Source organism: Canis lupus, chromosome X (assembly GCF_011100685.1).
Source record: "Canis lupus familiaris isolate Mischka breed German Shepherd chromosome X, alternate assembly UU_Cfam_GSD_1.0, whole genome shotgun sequence".
Taxonomy (NCBI): Eukaryota; Metazoa; Chordata; class Mammalia; order Carnivora; family Canidae; genus Canis; species Canis lupus.
The window spans coordinates 109,559,972-109,572,681 of NC_049260.1; the positions used below are offsets into that span (position 1 = coordinate 109,559,972).

Here is a 12,710-nt window from a genome sequence, read left to right on the forward strand (position 1 = left end):
AACACCAATAAAAAATAAATTAAAAAAAAAAACCTATTTGGGGGGGATCCCTGGGTGGCTCAGCGGTTTGGCACCTGCCTTCAGCCCAGGGCGTGATCCGGGGATCCCGGGATCGAATCCCGCATCGGGCTCCCTGCGTGGAGCCTGCTTCTCCCTCTGTCTGTGTCTCTGCCTCTCTCTCTCTGTCTCTCATGAATAAATAAAATAAAATCTTTAAAAAAACAAAACAAAACAAAAAACCCTATTTTTTAATTAAAATGTTTAAAAATTACAGTGGTTCTATTTATCAGGTTGTTCCTTTTACAGTGTATGTTGCCTTTGTCTTCTAAAAGAATTACTTCTCTACCCTAACGTCATAAGGATCTTTTCCTGGATTTTCTTCTAGATGATTAATAAAAGTTTTGCTTTTCACCTTAGACTTTCGAGCCACCTAGAACTGAGTTTTGTATGTAGTGTGGAGTAGAAATCTACATGTACTTAATTTTCCTATGGCTAATCTGTTTTTCTAGAACAAAGTATTAAACTGTTCTTTATTCTCTACTATGAAACACTTCGTGTTTTTGCTTTAGGCCACTCTTCTCTTTATGGCTCCAAGTTTAGTATATATGCTGACAAAGTGGGCACTCGCACTTCACTTTATTATCTGGTTATATATCTCCCTGTAATAATTTTCTATTGCAGCTATAACAAACTGCCACAAACCTGAAGGCTGAGAACAACACAGATGTGTTCTCTGAACTGTAAGTTCTAGAGGCCAGAGGTCTACAATTAGTCTCATGGAGCTGAAACCAAGGTGTCAGCAGGGCCAGGCTCAGCCACATACTAGCTGACGATGCTGGGAAAGTTCTTAATTTCTAGGGGCTGCTATTCCCCATGCATAAAACAGGATAGCACCTTTCTTGCCAATTTCTTAGGGCAGTTGTGAGAATGAAACAAGGCAACAGAAGCAAAAACACTTTTCAAGCAAAGGAAATCCATCCTGATTGGAACAGTAAAGACAAATAAGTAAACTTATGAAAGGAATGAAGCTTTTGACACTTTAAAAAGTGGCTAAGAAAATGATTATCTAAAATATAAAGGTACTGTGCCAAATCCCAGTTTCCTGTGGCTCCTGGGGCCTCCTAGCAAGGTTAATTATTCATGCTAACTGGCTGTTGCCATATTTTACTTACAATTTCTCCCATTACACCATCACTCTGATTTTTTTACATGCAGAAATGGCTGCCTTTATATATCACGTCAATATCGAGACTAATACAGCACAGTGACATGAATAATAGCCAATCTGCCACAGCATACACTACACCTCCTAACATGATTCATCGATGCAGTTTTGGTAGTGCCTTGTTCCTTGATTTGAAGTTCTGGAGGTCTATGTTTCCCCTTTATATTAACTTTGAATGTGCCTTGTCAGTTATCTAAAGCATGGTAGCTTTGGACTGAAGAGATGCTGTATTTTGAGGGCCAAGGACTCTGACATTTGTATAGAACTCGGGTTTGTAGACTAATTCAATCCTTTTCTTAGTTTTCATGCCCTTGTACATAAGAAATGACGACCTGGCACAATTTACATAATTAGTGGTGACACAAAGTATTCCCCTTCTTTTCTTAATTTTCTTTTTTAAAGAGCAAGGCTGAGTTAGAAGAGCTATCACCAAAAGACTTTTAATTGAATGAGCAGCCTAGAAAGTAATCAATGGTCATGCTGAGGGTAATCTCATTTATGGCTTGTCTGCTTACTTGTAGCTTTAAAATAAAAAATCCCCCAGCACTTTCTGGGAGATTCTTTCTTCAAGTCTGTGAGTTATTCTCTTTGTTCTAGGACATCAACCATTTTCATATCCCCATACCTGCTAAAGTCCTGTGTCTAACAGAAGAGCCACTTATCTATTTTTAGCCGTGCTAATGGCCGATTTTCACACAATAGAGCAACCTGGCCAAACAGTGACCTGAAACAGCATGTTAAGACAGGTGACATGTAGAGTCACTGTTACAGTCCCCAATCCTGGCTGTTAAAAGCTCTATGTGGTTAACGGCTAAATCCGGGACTGTGTAAAGATGGGCCCCCCACACAACTTTGGGAGAGCTATTTTCAGCTCAGGTTCAGATAGACGCTGAATACGTGGTCTAGGACAGTGGAGTGAGGCCTTTTATGGGCTGAGGTTGACATTTCAACTGCCTGATAGGATATTTCTTGAGTCCCCGCCATGTGTCCATGGCTGTCAAAGTGACTAAATTGTTTGATTGACTTAGAAGGCGAAAGATGAGTTTTAGAGCACAGATCAAATTTGTGAAGTGAGAAGTTAAAGTGAAAATGTCTGGGTGAACAAGGCAGTGATAGCTTAAAAGTTCCCCCAAATGGTGTGTCCAGAGAGCAAGCACTGGGAAAGCCATAAGCAAGGGGCAGCAAGATGGGGATGGTCTTAGAAAGGGACAAGGAGACAAGGGGGGAGGGCCAGGCATCCTGTTTCCTCTCACAGCCACTTAGCTCCCATAGGAGGCAACACTGGATGCCTCTAGTCTCTTTGGCCTGCAGGCAAAGTAGTTAGTTGGCAAATATGAACTGCCTACTGTGCACACCCTCCTCTAAGTACTATAAGAGGGAGATACAAAGAGATATGTGACATGGGCTCCAGACTCTAGCCTCTAGTTGCTTATAGGCTGGGGAGGCAGTGAAGATATCTATGCATGAGAACCCTACCCTGAACTTTATGCCATGTGCCACATAAGACGTATAGCTTATAAAGGTTCATGGGAGTTCATGATACCCCATCTGTTTGGGGCAATTTCTACCTTCCTCCCCTGACTTTACAATCTAAGGCAAGTCCTTTCACTATAGGCTCTCCTAAAACCTCCACTTTCCTGGAGTCTATAACTCTCCATGATTATTTTCTTTGTAGTTACTTTCACTGTATAACCTGTAATCAACATGAAAAAGACCAAGGGCATTTTTCTGCTCACCACTGCATCTCCAGCACCTAGCAGAGTATTTGGTATCCCTCTCATGTACTCCAGTTAGTATACTTCCTAATATTTCTTTCTTTCTTTACTTCCTAATAGTTCTTTTTACTTAACTTTAGATAAGATTTACATACGATAAACTGAATTCATTGAAAATGTACAGGGTCTGATAGATGCATACAGCCACAGAAGCACCACCACAACCAAGATACATTTCCATCACCCCAAAAAGTTCTCTTGACCCCCCTATCTCAATCCATCCCTATCTCCGATCCTGGCCTCAGGCAACCACTAATGTGTATGTCTGCATGTCCTACAATTTCTACAAAATTTCCTTCTCTCTAATTTTTAGAGTTTCACATAGATGGAATTATACAGCACCTAGCTTCTTTTGTTCAGCATATTGAGTTTGAAAGCTCTTCATTTGGTTATCGTGTCGCCACAATAATTTTTATGTCTCCTCCAACAGCATTTGCTGATGACGCATTTCTGTTTTATTGTCATATTTTCCATGTATTATGTCAATCATTTTGTCGTGACAAATGAGTAAGTGTGTTCCAAGCAGTGTGCGAAATTTTGTAGTTTGTTAATAAGCAAGAATCCTCAGCAGAGGCTTCAAAACTTTCATCGTTGTTAAATGAACTTGGGTGAAATACTGAAGTATCACACGATTTTTCACACATTCGAAACTCTGGCATTAACTCTCTTCTTTTTCCTTTTGGCAAAGTCTGGCATATCTATTAGGTAGTCACTGCTTTTACCTTGTAATCCAGCTGACCGAGAGCTTGTACTGGGAGTCAGAACATGTGTCACATATGCCATTTCCTTGACATTAATTTGTGCTTATGTTATTTGTGTTAGCCTCAAAGCTGTTTCTCTGAAGGAATCTTTTTTTTAAAGTCACTCATCAGTTTTGTTAAGGTTTCTTTATTTCAAGCTAGATTTTTGAAAATCCACAAGTCAACTGGGGCTCACAGAAACTGTAATTAATTGTAATTGGGGGAAAGTGCAAGGATGAGCCAGGGCCCCACCATAAACCCCTGCGTATGGAGAACTTGCCACTCTTTCCATAGGATGCCCGGGCCTCCCTTGTGCAATAGGTGGTTGCGTGAATACCAAGTGAGGCGCCAGCCTATATCCATGTATACAATAGAAATACAGCTTTTAAAAAAAATAAAGAAATACAGCTCTTTTTCCTTCCTACTATTCGAGCTAGAAACTATATAGAATAGTACATACTCCACTTTGAAGACCATGGTGAAGTGGTGGAGAGTTCTGGAAACCTGATGAGCAGGAGTGACATAATAACAAAGGGTATGATAATTAGATTTACAGGGTGATGCTTTGGAACCTGTGTCACAAGGAGCAGTGACTAGAGGCAGGGGGAAGAAGAGTCAGAGGTTGTGTTTGCTTTTATTTCCATTCATTTTTTAGTTAGTATATTTAAGTGATATACACTCAAAGTAAAATATTGAAAAGAATAGGGGCACCTGGGTGGCTCAGCGGGTTAAGTGTCTGCTTTTGGCTCAGGTCATGATCTCAGGGTCCTGGGATCGAACCCCACATTGGGCTCCTGGCTCAGTGGAGAGTCTGCTTCTCTCTCTCCCTCTGCCCCTCCTCCTGCTTGTGCCCCCTCTCTTAAATAAATAAATAAATAAATAAATAAATAAATAAATAAATAAAATCTTTTAAAAATATTTTGAAAGGAATAAAAGGTACAAAGTCTTCTTCCTGCTCAACTTTCATCCCAACTCCTTAGCTCATGACTGCTCCTAGTTCCTTGTGCATTCCCTGGATGGCTTCTGTGTGTATACATTTCCATGTGTGCCTATGTTTGTCTACTGGCACAAACGTGGTTAACAGTTCATATGGTTCTAAACATTGCTTTTTCACTTAACAACATACCTCAGACATCTTTCCACATATATAAAAGGAGAACCACTTGATTCCTTTCCACTGCTAAGTCTTCTATTACCTGGATATGCCATCATTTTTAACCAGTCCTCTTCTTTCTATTTAGATCCTTATCAGAAGTACTGCAGTGGTCATATGTGTATGTATGTCTTGCATCGAGTTATTTTTAGAAGCAAAATTTGCTGGATAAAATCACATACCAGGTTCTACTGTTGCATAACAAAACTTCCCTATAAAATAACAGCCATTTATTTGTTCATGATTTTGTGGGTTGGCAATTTGGGCAGGGCTCAAGTTGCATGGTTCATCTCTGCTCGTGGAGCAGAGATGCATTTTCATGCTGTTGGTGGGTTGGCTGGGGAATTGGTTGTTCCTAGATGTTCTCTCTATCCCATCAGGGCTCTGGCTCCAGGGGCTGCTACAGCTGGGAAGGCTGGGCCTCTACTGATCTCTCTGCGGTGTCTCTTCCTTAAGAAGGTTAGCTCAGACTTGTTTATAAAGTTGTAGTGATCACATACTTTCTAGAACATTCATCCTCTCTACTGATAGCACCATTTGGATATGCTCCTCTTTGTCAATCTCTCTCAAAATAGTGTCCAGAACATAAGACAGTACACGAGGATGGTCTGACTAGTATAGCAAAGCAGAACCATTACTTGTTTTCCTTGGACATTCCATCTTGGTTAAGAGAGCCAAGGCTACACTAACTTTTTTAGAAGTTGCATTTTATATTTTATTCATATCTGCTGTCAGTAAATTAAAAACCTATGTGTTTTTTCTTCAAGTATGCTCCTTTTAGTACTGTGCCAAGAGACACTTGAAAGGTTTTTTTGTCATTTTCCATGTGACAATCCTCTAATTTTAATTTTTAAAAAGATTTTATTTGTTCATTTGAGAAAGAAAGTGTGAGCGAGAGACAGCACAAGCGGTGGTGGTGGTGGTGGTGGTGGTGGTGGTGGTGGTGGTGGCTGAGGGTAGGGAAGTGGCAGAGGGAGAGGGGGAGGGAGAAGCAGACTTCCCACTGAGCAGGAAGCCCATGCTGGCCGGCTCATCTCAGGACACCAGGGTCATGACTTGAGCCAAGGCAGATGCTTAACCAACTGAGCCATCCAAGTGCCCCGTGACAATCCTTCATTTAAAAAAGGGAAATTGGCTTAATAAACTCATCCATATTCCTAGAAAGTGGTATCACCAGTACTTGGCCATCCTGTTTTCAAATGATAATTTAAGCATCACATACTTTACCAGGGAAGGGAACAAAACATGAGATGTTCTGCAAAAATGTTCAATCTTGTTTTCTGTTGAGACAATATGTACGTTGGTTACTTTGCCATTTTCCAGTACAGAGGAAGCCCACTTCTTATGTTCCAAATGAAAAAGGAAAACTGGTAATTAGATAAGACTATCATCTCAGTTATAGGAGTCAGGTGTACTCTCCCCAAAGACGCAATAAATATGAAATGTTCAAGGAGCTTGGTTCTCCTGACAAGGTGAAGATGGGTTCACCCCTTCCAGATTCTTTTGAAAAAGAAAAAATATGTTATCAGCATAGGGTTGAAAATCCATTACGTGTAAAAACAAATAGTTCTTTAATACTAATAAAAATAAGTAAATAAATAAATATTATCTTAATATCTTTTGTTGAAAAACTTTCAACTTTCTTTTCAAGTCCAAAATCTTTCACTTGCTGCTTTATGAAAAATGATCAATCAATTAATTTAGGGCCTGGAAAGAAGTATCTTCTGATCTTCGACTAAGAATTCCCCTGAAATAAGAAACCAGCTTTTTGTTCATCATAAATATCAAACTTTACGTTTATTTATATCAATCAAGTTTCATCTTCTAGATTCAGATGAAGAGTCTGCCTTGGAGAGATCCTTAAGGCTCCTGATTATGTCATAACAATCCATTCACCACCCCTACCAAATTCTTGTGATAAGCAGATTTTATACATGTTTCAAATGTCCTCCTCCAAGTCATTAAAAAATTGTTGAACAAGACAATCCCAACTTTCCAGCTCTGCAGTATGACACTAGAAAGTTCCCTCCAGGATTGCAGGGAGCCATAATCAGCACCTTTTGGCTACAGTAAATTGACCAAGGCTGAATTCACCAAGCTCTACTGGGCATCCAGCCTATGCTTCTGTAGCTCATCCAAAAGGACATTGTGAAAAATGCTAATATCTGCTTTCTGGATGCCCTCTTTTTACTTCCTTTCTGAATTCCTACTTTTAAACTCAGTCAAGTGGTTTCACAGACTGGACTGGTGTTTATTTAACTTTTGTAAGGAAAAATATTTCTAATGCAGAGGTATTTTTAAATGTCTGTAAAGTTCCTTAATTAAAAAACGCCAAATTCATCTATACACCAAATAAATTGAAATAGCCCAATGCACACTATTCTTAGCTCAATCTGCCAGAGCTCATTTGCATAATATCACAATGTACTGATTTCAGCTGTTTGTAATATCAGGACCAGACGGAGCAAGGCCAGGAAATAGAGTGGAAGTAGCAATGAATGCTACAGTACTGCTTTTCATTAATGAGAAGCTCAAAGCATGGCCTCTACAAAATCACACTTGTCAGAGCCTTAAATGGGTACTGTCTAAGGAGTATTGATTGATCTCGACTAGCCAGGAAATTAGAAAGAGGAGAGTCATAGTGGAACAATTCATCTTTGTCAATAAAAGGAATCTCTGTTTCTATGGGAAACCATCTCTCTCCTGGTCCGTAGGATGTAATCTTCAAGAACTGTATATTCTGTAGCAATTCATGTGTTTTCTTGGAAAGTCCTCCAATTGCAAGAATTATGTATGCTTCTACTTGTTATCTTAAGCCACTTGTAATCACGTTCACCTCCTCATGTGAAATGCCACAGAAGTGAAATGTCCACCCAGCGCACCCAGGAGTTGCTTAGTATTGTAACATTTTAAATGGGGGATAGTTGTTATAATGGCCATGGAAACCCAAAATTATATTCTGTGATGTTGTCTAGAGGGTGATTTTTTTGCTTAGAATGTAGGTGCCATGGAAGTAGGGATGTTCCTTTGCTCAACGCCATGTCTTCAGCACCCAGAAGTGTGCTTGGCACATGGCGGACGCTCAGGAATATTTGTGCGATGACTACATGGATTGACAGAGAACTACTTCAACAGAGACCTACTGAGTTTCTGCTGGGGGCAGGTACCAGGTCATATGCTATTGGGACTGGTCTTTCATTTGTTCAATGGAGAGCATGCCTATGTCTGAGGCACTGAGCTAGGTTCGAAGGGTCTAGCTATGGAAAATTTAGTGTGTCTTCTTAGAGCTTCTAGCCAGCTCAATGACAAGTAGCCAGAAGTAAAAGATAGATTCCTTGCTCTTGGGAGCTAGCTATTTTAAAATCGAGTTGAGAAGGCCAGACTTAAATGTAAGAAAGTTAAATAATGAGACTTTCTCACATAGATCATTCAAAGGCGGTCATTCCTTTTTTTAGGTATAGTCCTAAGCCTTACAGATTCTCTCTGCAATTAAGTTCATGTCCAGTTTTGTTTTCTGAGGGCTCAGAGGCTCTTCTTCCCTCAAACGCTTAATCCTACTCTCTCCTTTCTCCTTCACTCTATGTGATTCTCATTTATCATCTTGGCTTTCCTGCATCCTGTAAACCCCCAGTCAAACAGGAAACCAAATAAAGTGTGATGCGTCTTGTTTACTTTGAAACATCCCAACCTTTCTGCCTACACCACCGAAAGCAATCAAACTTCAAAGTCTGTTGGCTGTATCATCTCAGCACTTTTAATTTAGATGTAGTTACATTTGCATAACAGTTTAGCTGTGAATTTGGCAGGAAATTTCTGAAGAGTTATTTTGGTTCTACAGAGAGCGTGCCCAATGTCTAATAAGCAGATCTCCTGTGCGGTATTGCATTTTTATCATTACAAAAAAAGTACCCTGGAGGCTCATACCTTGGCAAAAGCTTTTTTGCTAACAAATAATACGATTAGCAGCATTGCTTTTCCTGAGAGTGATAATGTGGTAAAGCCTGTTGAATTTTTGAAACCATAGTAACAATACCGGAAAAAGTCAATGAAAAACGATATTTTAATATTGTGTGGTATATATTTTTTCCATTTGTTTTTATTGAAGTTTGGTTTGCCAACATATAGTATAACCCCCAGTGCTCATCTCATCAAGTGCCCCCCTCAGTGCCCATCACCCAGTCACCCCATCCTCCCCGCCCACCTCCCCTTCCACAACCCTTTGTTCGTTTCCCAGAGTTAGGAGTCTATCATGATTTGTCTCCCTCTCTAATTTTTCCCACTCAGTTCCCCTCCTTTCCTCTTATAATCCCTTTCACTATTTCTTACATTTGGAAGAAGCAGCAAAATATAGACCAGGTAAAAATCACTCATAATCCTACTACCTGAAGCTAAGCACTTTAATATACTGAAATAAGTTGTTTGAGTTATTCTTTTGCTGTGTGTTTGTGTGTGTTTGTATGTGTGTGTGTGTGTGTGTGTGTGTGTCTGTGTGGAATGAACTCAGGAGTGTATGCTTCAGGCCAAGGATGGAAAATAGGTGTTCTCTCTTTCACTTGCTCTTTTGCTTATTAGAGAAGACTGATATACTGAAGAGGATTCTGAGACAAGGATACTATGATGGATTACTAATGCCTGCCTTATTTCTTTTATTCTTTTATCCTTTGTTTCTTTTTCATGACTTTGTATTATAAAAAATTCAAACATAAAAGAAGCAAAATGATATAATGAAACCCTGTGTACTTGCCTAGCTTAAGCAAGTATCAACTTTCTGCCACTTCTGCTTCGACTGTATCTGTTCCTTCTACTTCCCAAGCCACTTGGTTATTACATTCATACACTTCTTTTTTTTAAAAAATTATTTATTTATTTGAGAGACAGGAAGAGCATGAGCAGAGGTGGGGTGTAGGAAATGCAGAGGGAGAGGAAGAAGCAGACTCCCCACTGAGCAGGGAGTCCAACACACAGCTTGATCCCAGGACCCTGAGATCATGACCTGAGAGGAAACCAGAGCCAGCTCCCTAAATGACTGAGCCACTCAGGTGCCCCCATGCACTTCTTTTATAACCAAAAATGGCATATGTTAAAATGTACACATTTCAACTGCACAATTTTGAAAGGTAGATACATCCATGCAATGCACACCTCTGTTCAGAACATTTCATTCATAATCAGGCCTGGCCCTCCTCTACCTTGGAGACATCCAGAATTCTGAGTCTTCTAGAACTTCATCTACACATACATATATAGTATATACACTTGTGCCCTGCTCCTCTGCTCAGCATAGTGCCTGTGAGATCCATCCTTGTTTTTTTTTAAAGAATTTATTTATTTATTTATTTATTTATTTATTTATTTATTTGACAGAGAAAGGGAGAGGGAGAGGGAAAGAGAGAGCGTGCAAGCACACAAGCAGGGGGAGTGGGAGAGGAAGAAGCAGACTCCTCACTGAGCAGGGAGCCCAATGTAGAACTAAATCCCAGGATAATGGAATCATGACCTGAGCCGAAGGCAGATGCTTAACTGACTGAGCCACCCAGGTACCCTGAGATCCATCCCAGTTATTGTGTGCATCAGTAGTTCATTTGTTTATTGCTGAATTTATGAATATACTATGGTTTGTTTATCCATTTTTCTGTTGATGAACACCTGAGCTATTTCCAGTTTGGGCTATTATGAATAAAAGTGATATAAACTTTCTGGTGCATAGTGCATGTGTCTGTGTCTGTGTCTGTGTGTGTGAGTGGGTGAGTGGGTGTGTGTCTGTGCATGTGTAGATATATTTTTACATTTCTTGAATACCTGGAAGAAAATGGTTAGGCCATATAGTACGTGTATGTTTAGTTTCATATAAGAAACTGTCAGACTGGATCCCTGGGTGGCGCAGCGGTTTGGCGCCTGCCTTTGGCCCAGGGCACGATCCTGGAGACCTGGGATCGAATCCCACATCGGGCTCCCGGTGCATGGAGCCTGCTTCTCCCTCTGCCTGTGTCTCTGCCTCTCTCTCTCTCTCTGTGACTATCATAAATAAATAAAAATTAAAAAAAAAAAAAAAGAAACTGTCAGACTTTTCCCACCCTGATAACAGTGTATGAGAGTTCTAGCTGCTGTACAACCTCATCCTTGTTAGGGTTATCAGCCATGCTGGTGGGTATACTGGTATCACATTCTGGTCTAGTCATTAGGGTGACCAAGTGCTAGCACACACATTTCTAGGCTGAGGCCTGATCAGGGCCCAGTGAACATCAATGACATATCAATGTCTATGGTGTCACAAAGGCCTCTCCCTGACCAATGAGTGGCTGGAGCATGGGGATAGAGAGGGCGGTAATGAGCACTGGGCACTGGTGTCTTGGGAGAGTCAGACCAGCTGGACACTCGAGGTAGACCAATCAGAGCAAAACACCATGTCTGGGAAAAGAAGTAGTCAGAACTCCTGCAGGCTTGGGAAGCAGACACTCTCCTCTTCCACAAAAACCAAGTTGAAATTCTCTGTGAGCCATGAAGACCATCTCCTGCAGGAAAACCACCCTGCCCAGCACCTACGCTTTTCCAGCCAGGTTTGCCTCTCCGCCATTCTGAAATATGTGGCCACCAACATTCTGGAGCTGGTGGGCAATGAGGCCCACAATGACTGCAGGGTTCAAAGGGCAGTGAACAACAACATGCAGAGCAGCCACCTCTTTGAGGATGACACCACTTCTCAGGTCTCTGAAATGTTCTGATCCAGCAAGAACTGCTGATGCCTGGGTCCCAGAGACTGGAAGGAGTCCACACAACCTCATCCAGTGCCGAGACTTCTCACAGAAGGAGCCTGTGCTGCTAACACCTACGCATGCCATTAAAGAATTGAATTCCAATTGAATTCCAGCAGGCTTCTGGCTCTCCTCAATTTTAGTCATACCGAGGTGAAGTCGTCCATGTGTTATCTAAGAGAATAAGTTCCATGAGTAGTTGGGAGGGATAGAGGACGTGGTCCATGTGGGGTACTTGAATCAGGTGCCTTCAGAGGAGCAGTCTGCAATGGTACCAGTGTCGGGGGTGGCCATGGTGGGGGCACCTGGCTGACATAGCAGGAGTAAGAAGGCTTCCTCATTGCTTCTGAGGAAGGAAAACCTGGTGAGGCCAGAAAGTTGGCTAGTGGGGGGTCAGGTGAGGCTTCAAGGCTTGCTGAATTCCCAGAACACTGGTAGTAGTTGGGGTGGGGCCGAAGATGAGGAGGTAAAGAAGGCTTCATTCATGCCAGGGAATGCCAACAGGTCAGAAGGAGACAGCAATGGAGCTGGGGAGAGAGGCTGGCATAGCAACTGGCATGCACTTAATGGCACAGGGGCTTTTACATGAAGATTGGGGAGCGATGAAGGAAAAAGTAAACAAGTATAGAGAAATTACAGGCCTGTTGGTTTCATTGATTATTTATTTATACCCTGTCTCATCCCAAAGAAGGACTTGAAGCAGGGATTATTAAACAGTGCTGTGATTCTTCTGGTAGAATATATCCTTCTGTCCTCTCTAGCGGACAAAAAATAGGAATATTGCATATAAGCACCCTCTGGCCTAAGGCATGCAAAACAAGCAGTTCTCAATGGTTATCAAATATTAATGAGCGGATTTGTTAATGTATTCCATTGTAAATGCAATTATCAATCTCATTCTCCGACGAAACACCAATGAGTCTAACGATCATACATTTGATAGAACATCAGAGTTAAAAGTGCTTAAATAAGTGTTTGAAAAGATGTATGTATATCCTATGTAAATTCTGCTCCAAAGAATAAAAGCAAATACAGTTCTTATAAAAACACTTTCATGCACTGTAT

General features: G+C 41.0%; 1 protein-coding gene across 1 annotated transcript; it reads left to right on the plus strand.

Annotated features, from left to right (window-relative positions):
• Nucleotides 1–11,297: 11,297 nt before the first annotated feature.
• On the plus strand, nucleotides 11,298–11,615 carry LOC106558405 (histone H2A-like). The gene has a single exon (XM_038588843.1). It carries the CDS (start codon nucleotides 11,298–11,300, stop codon nucleotides 11,613–11,615), a length of 318 nt encoding a protein of 105 aa, XP_038444771.1.
• Nucleotides 11,616–12,710: the final 1,095 nt, after the last annotated feature.

Coding starts and splice junctions, on each gene's coding strand:
- LOC106558405 (XM_038588843.1), top strand. CDS start 11,298: ATGTCTGGGAAAAGAAGTAGTCAGAACTCCTGCAGGCTTGGGAAGCAG.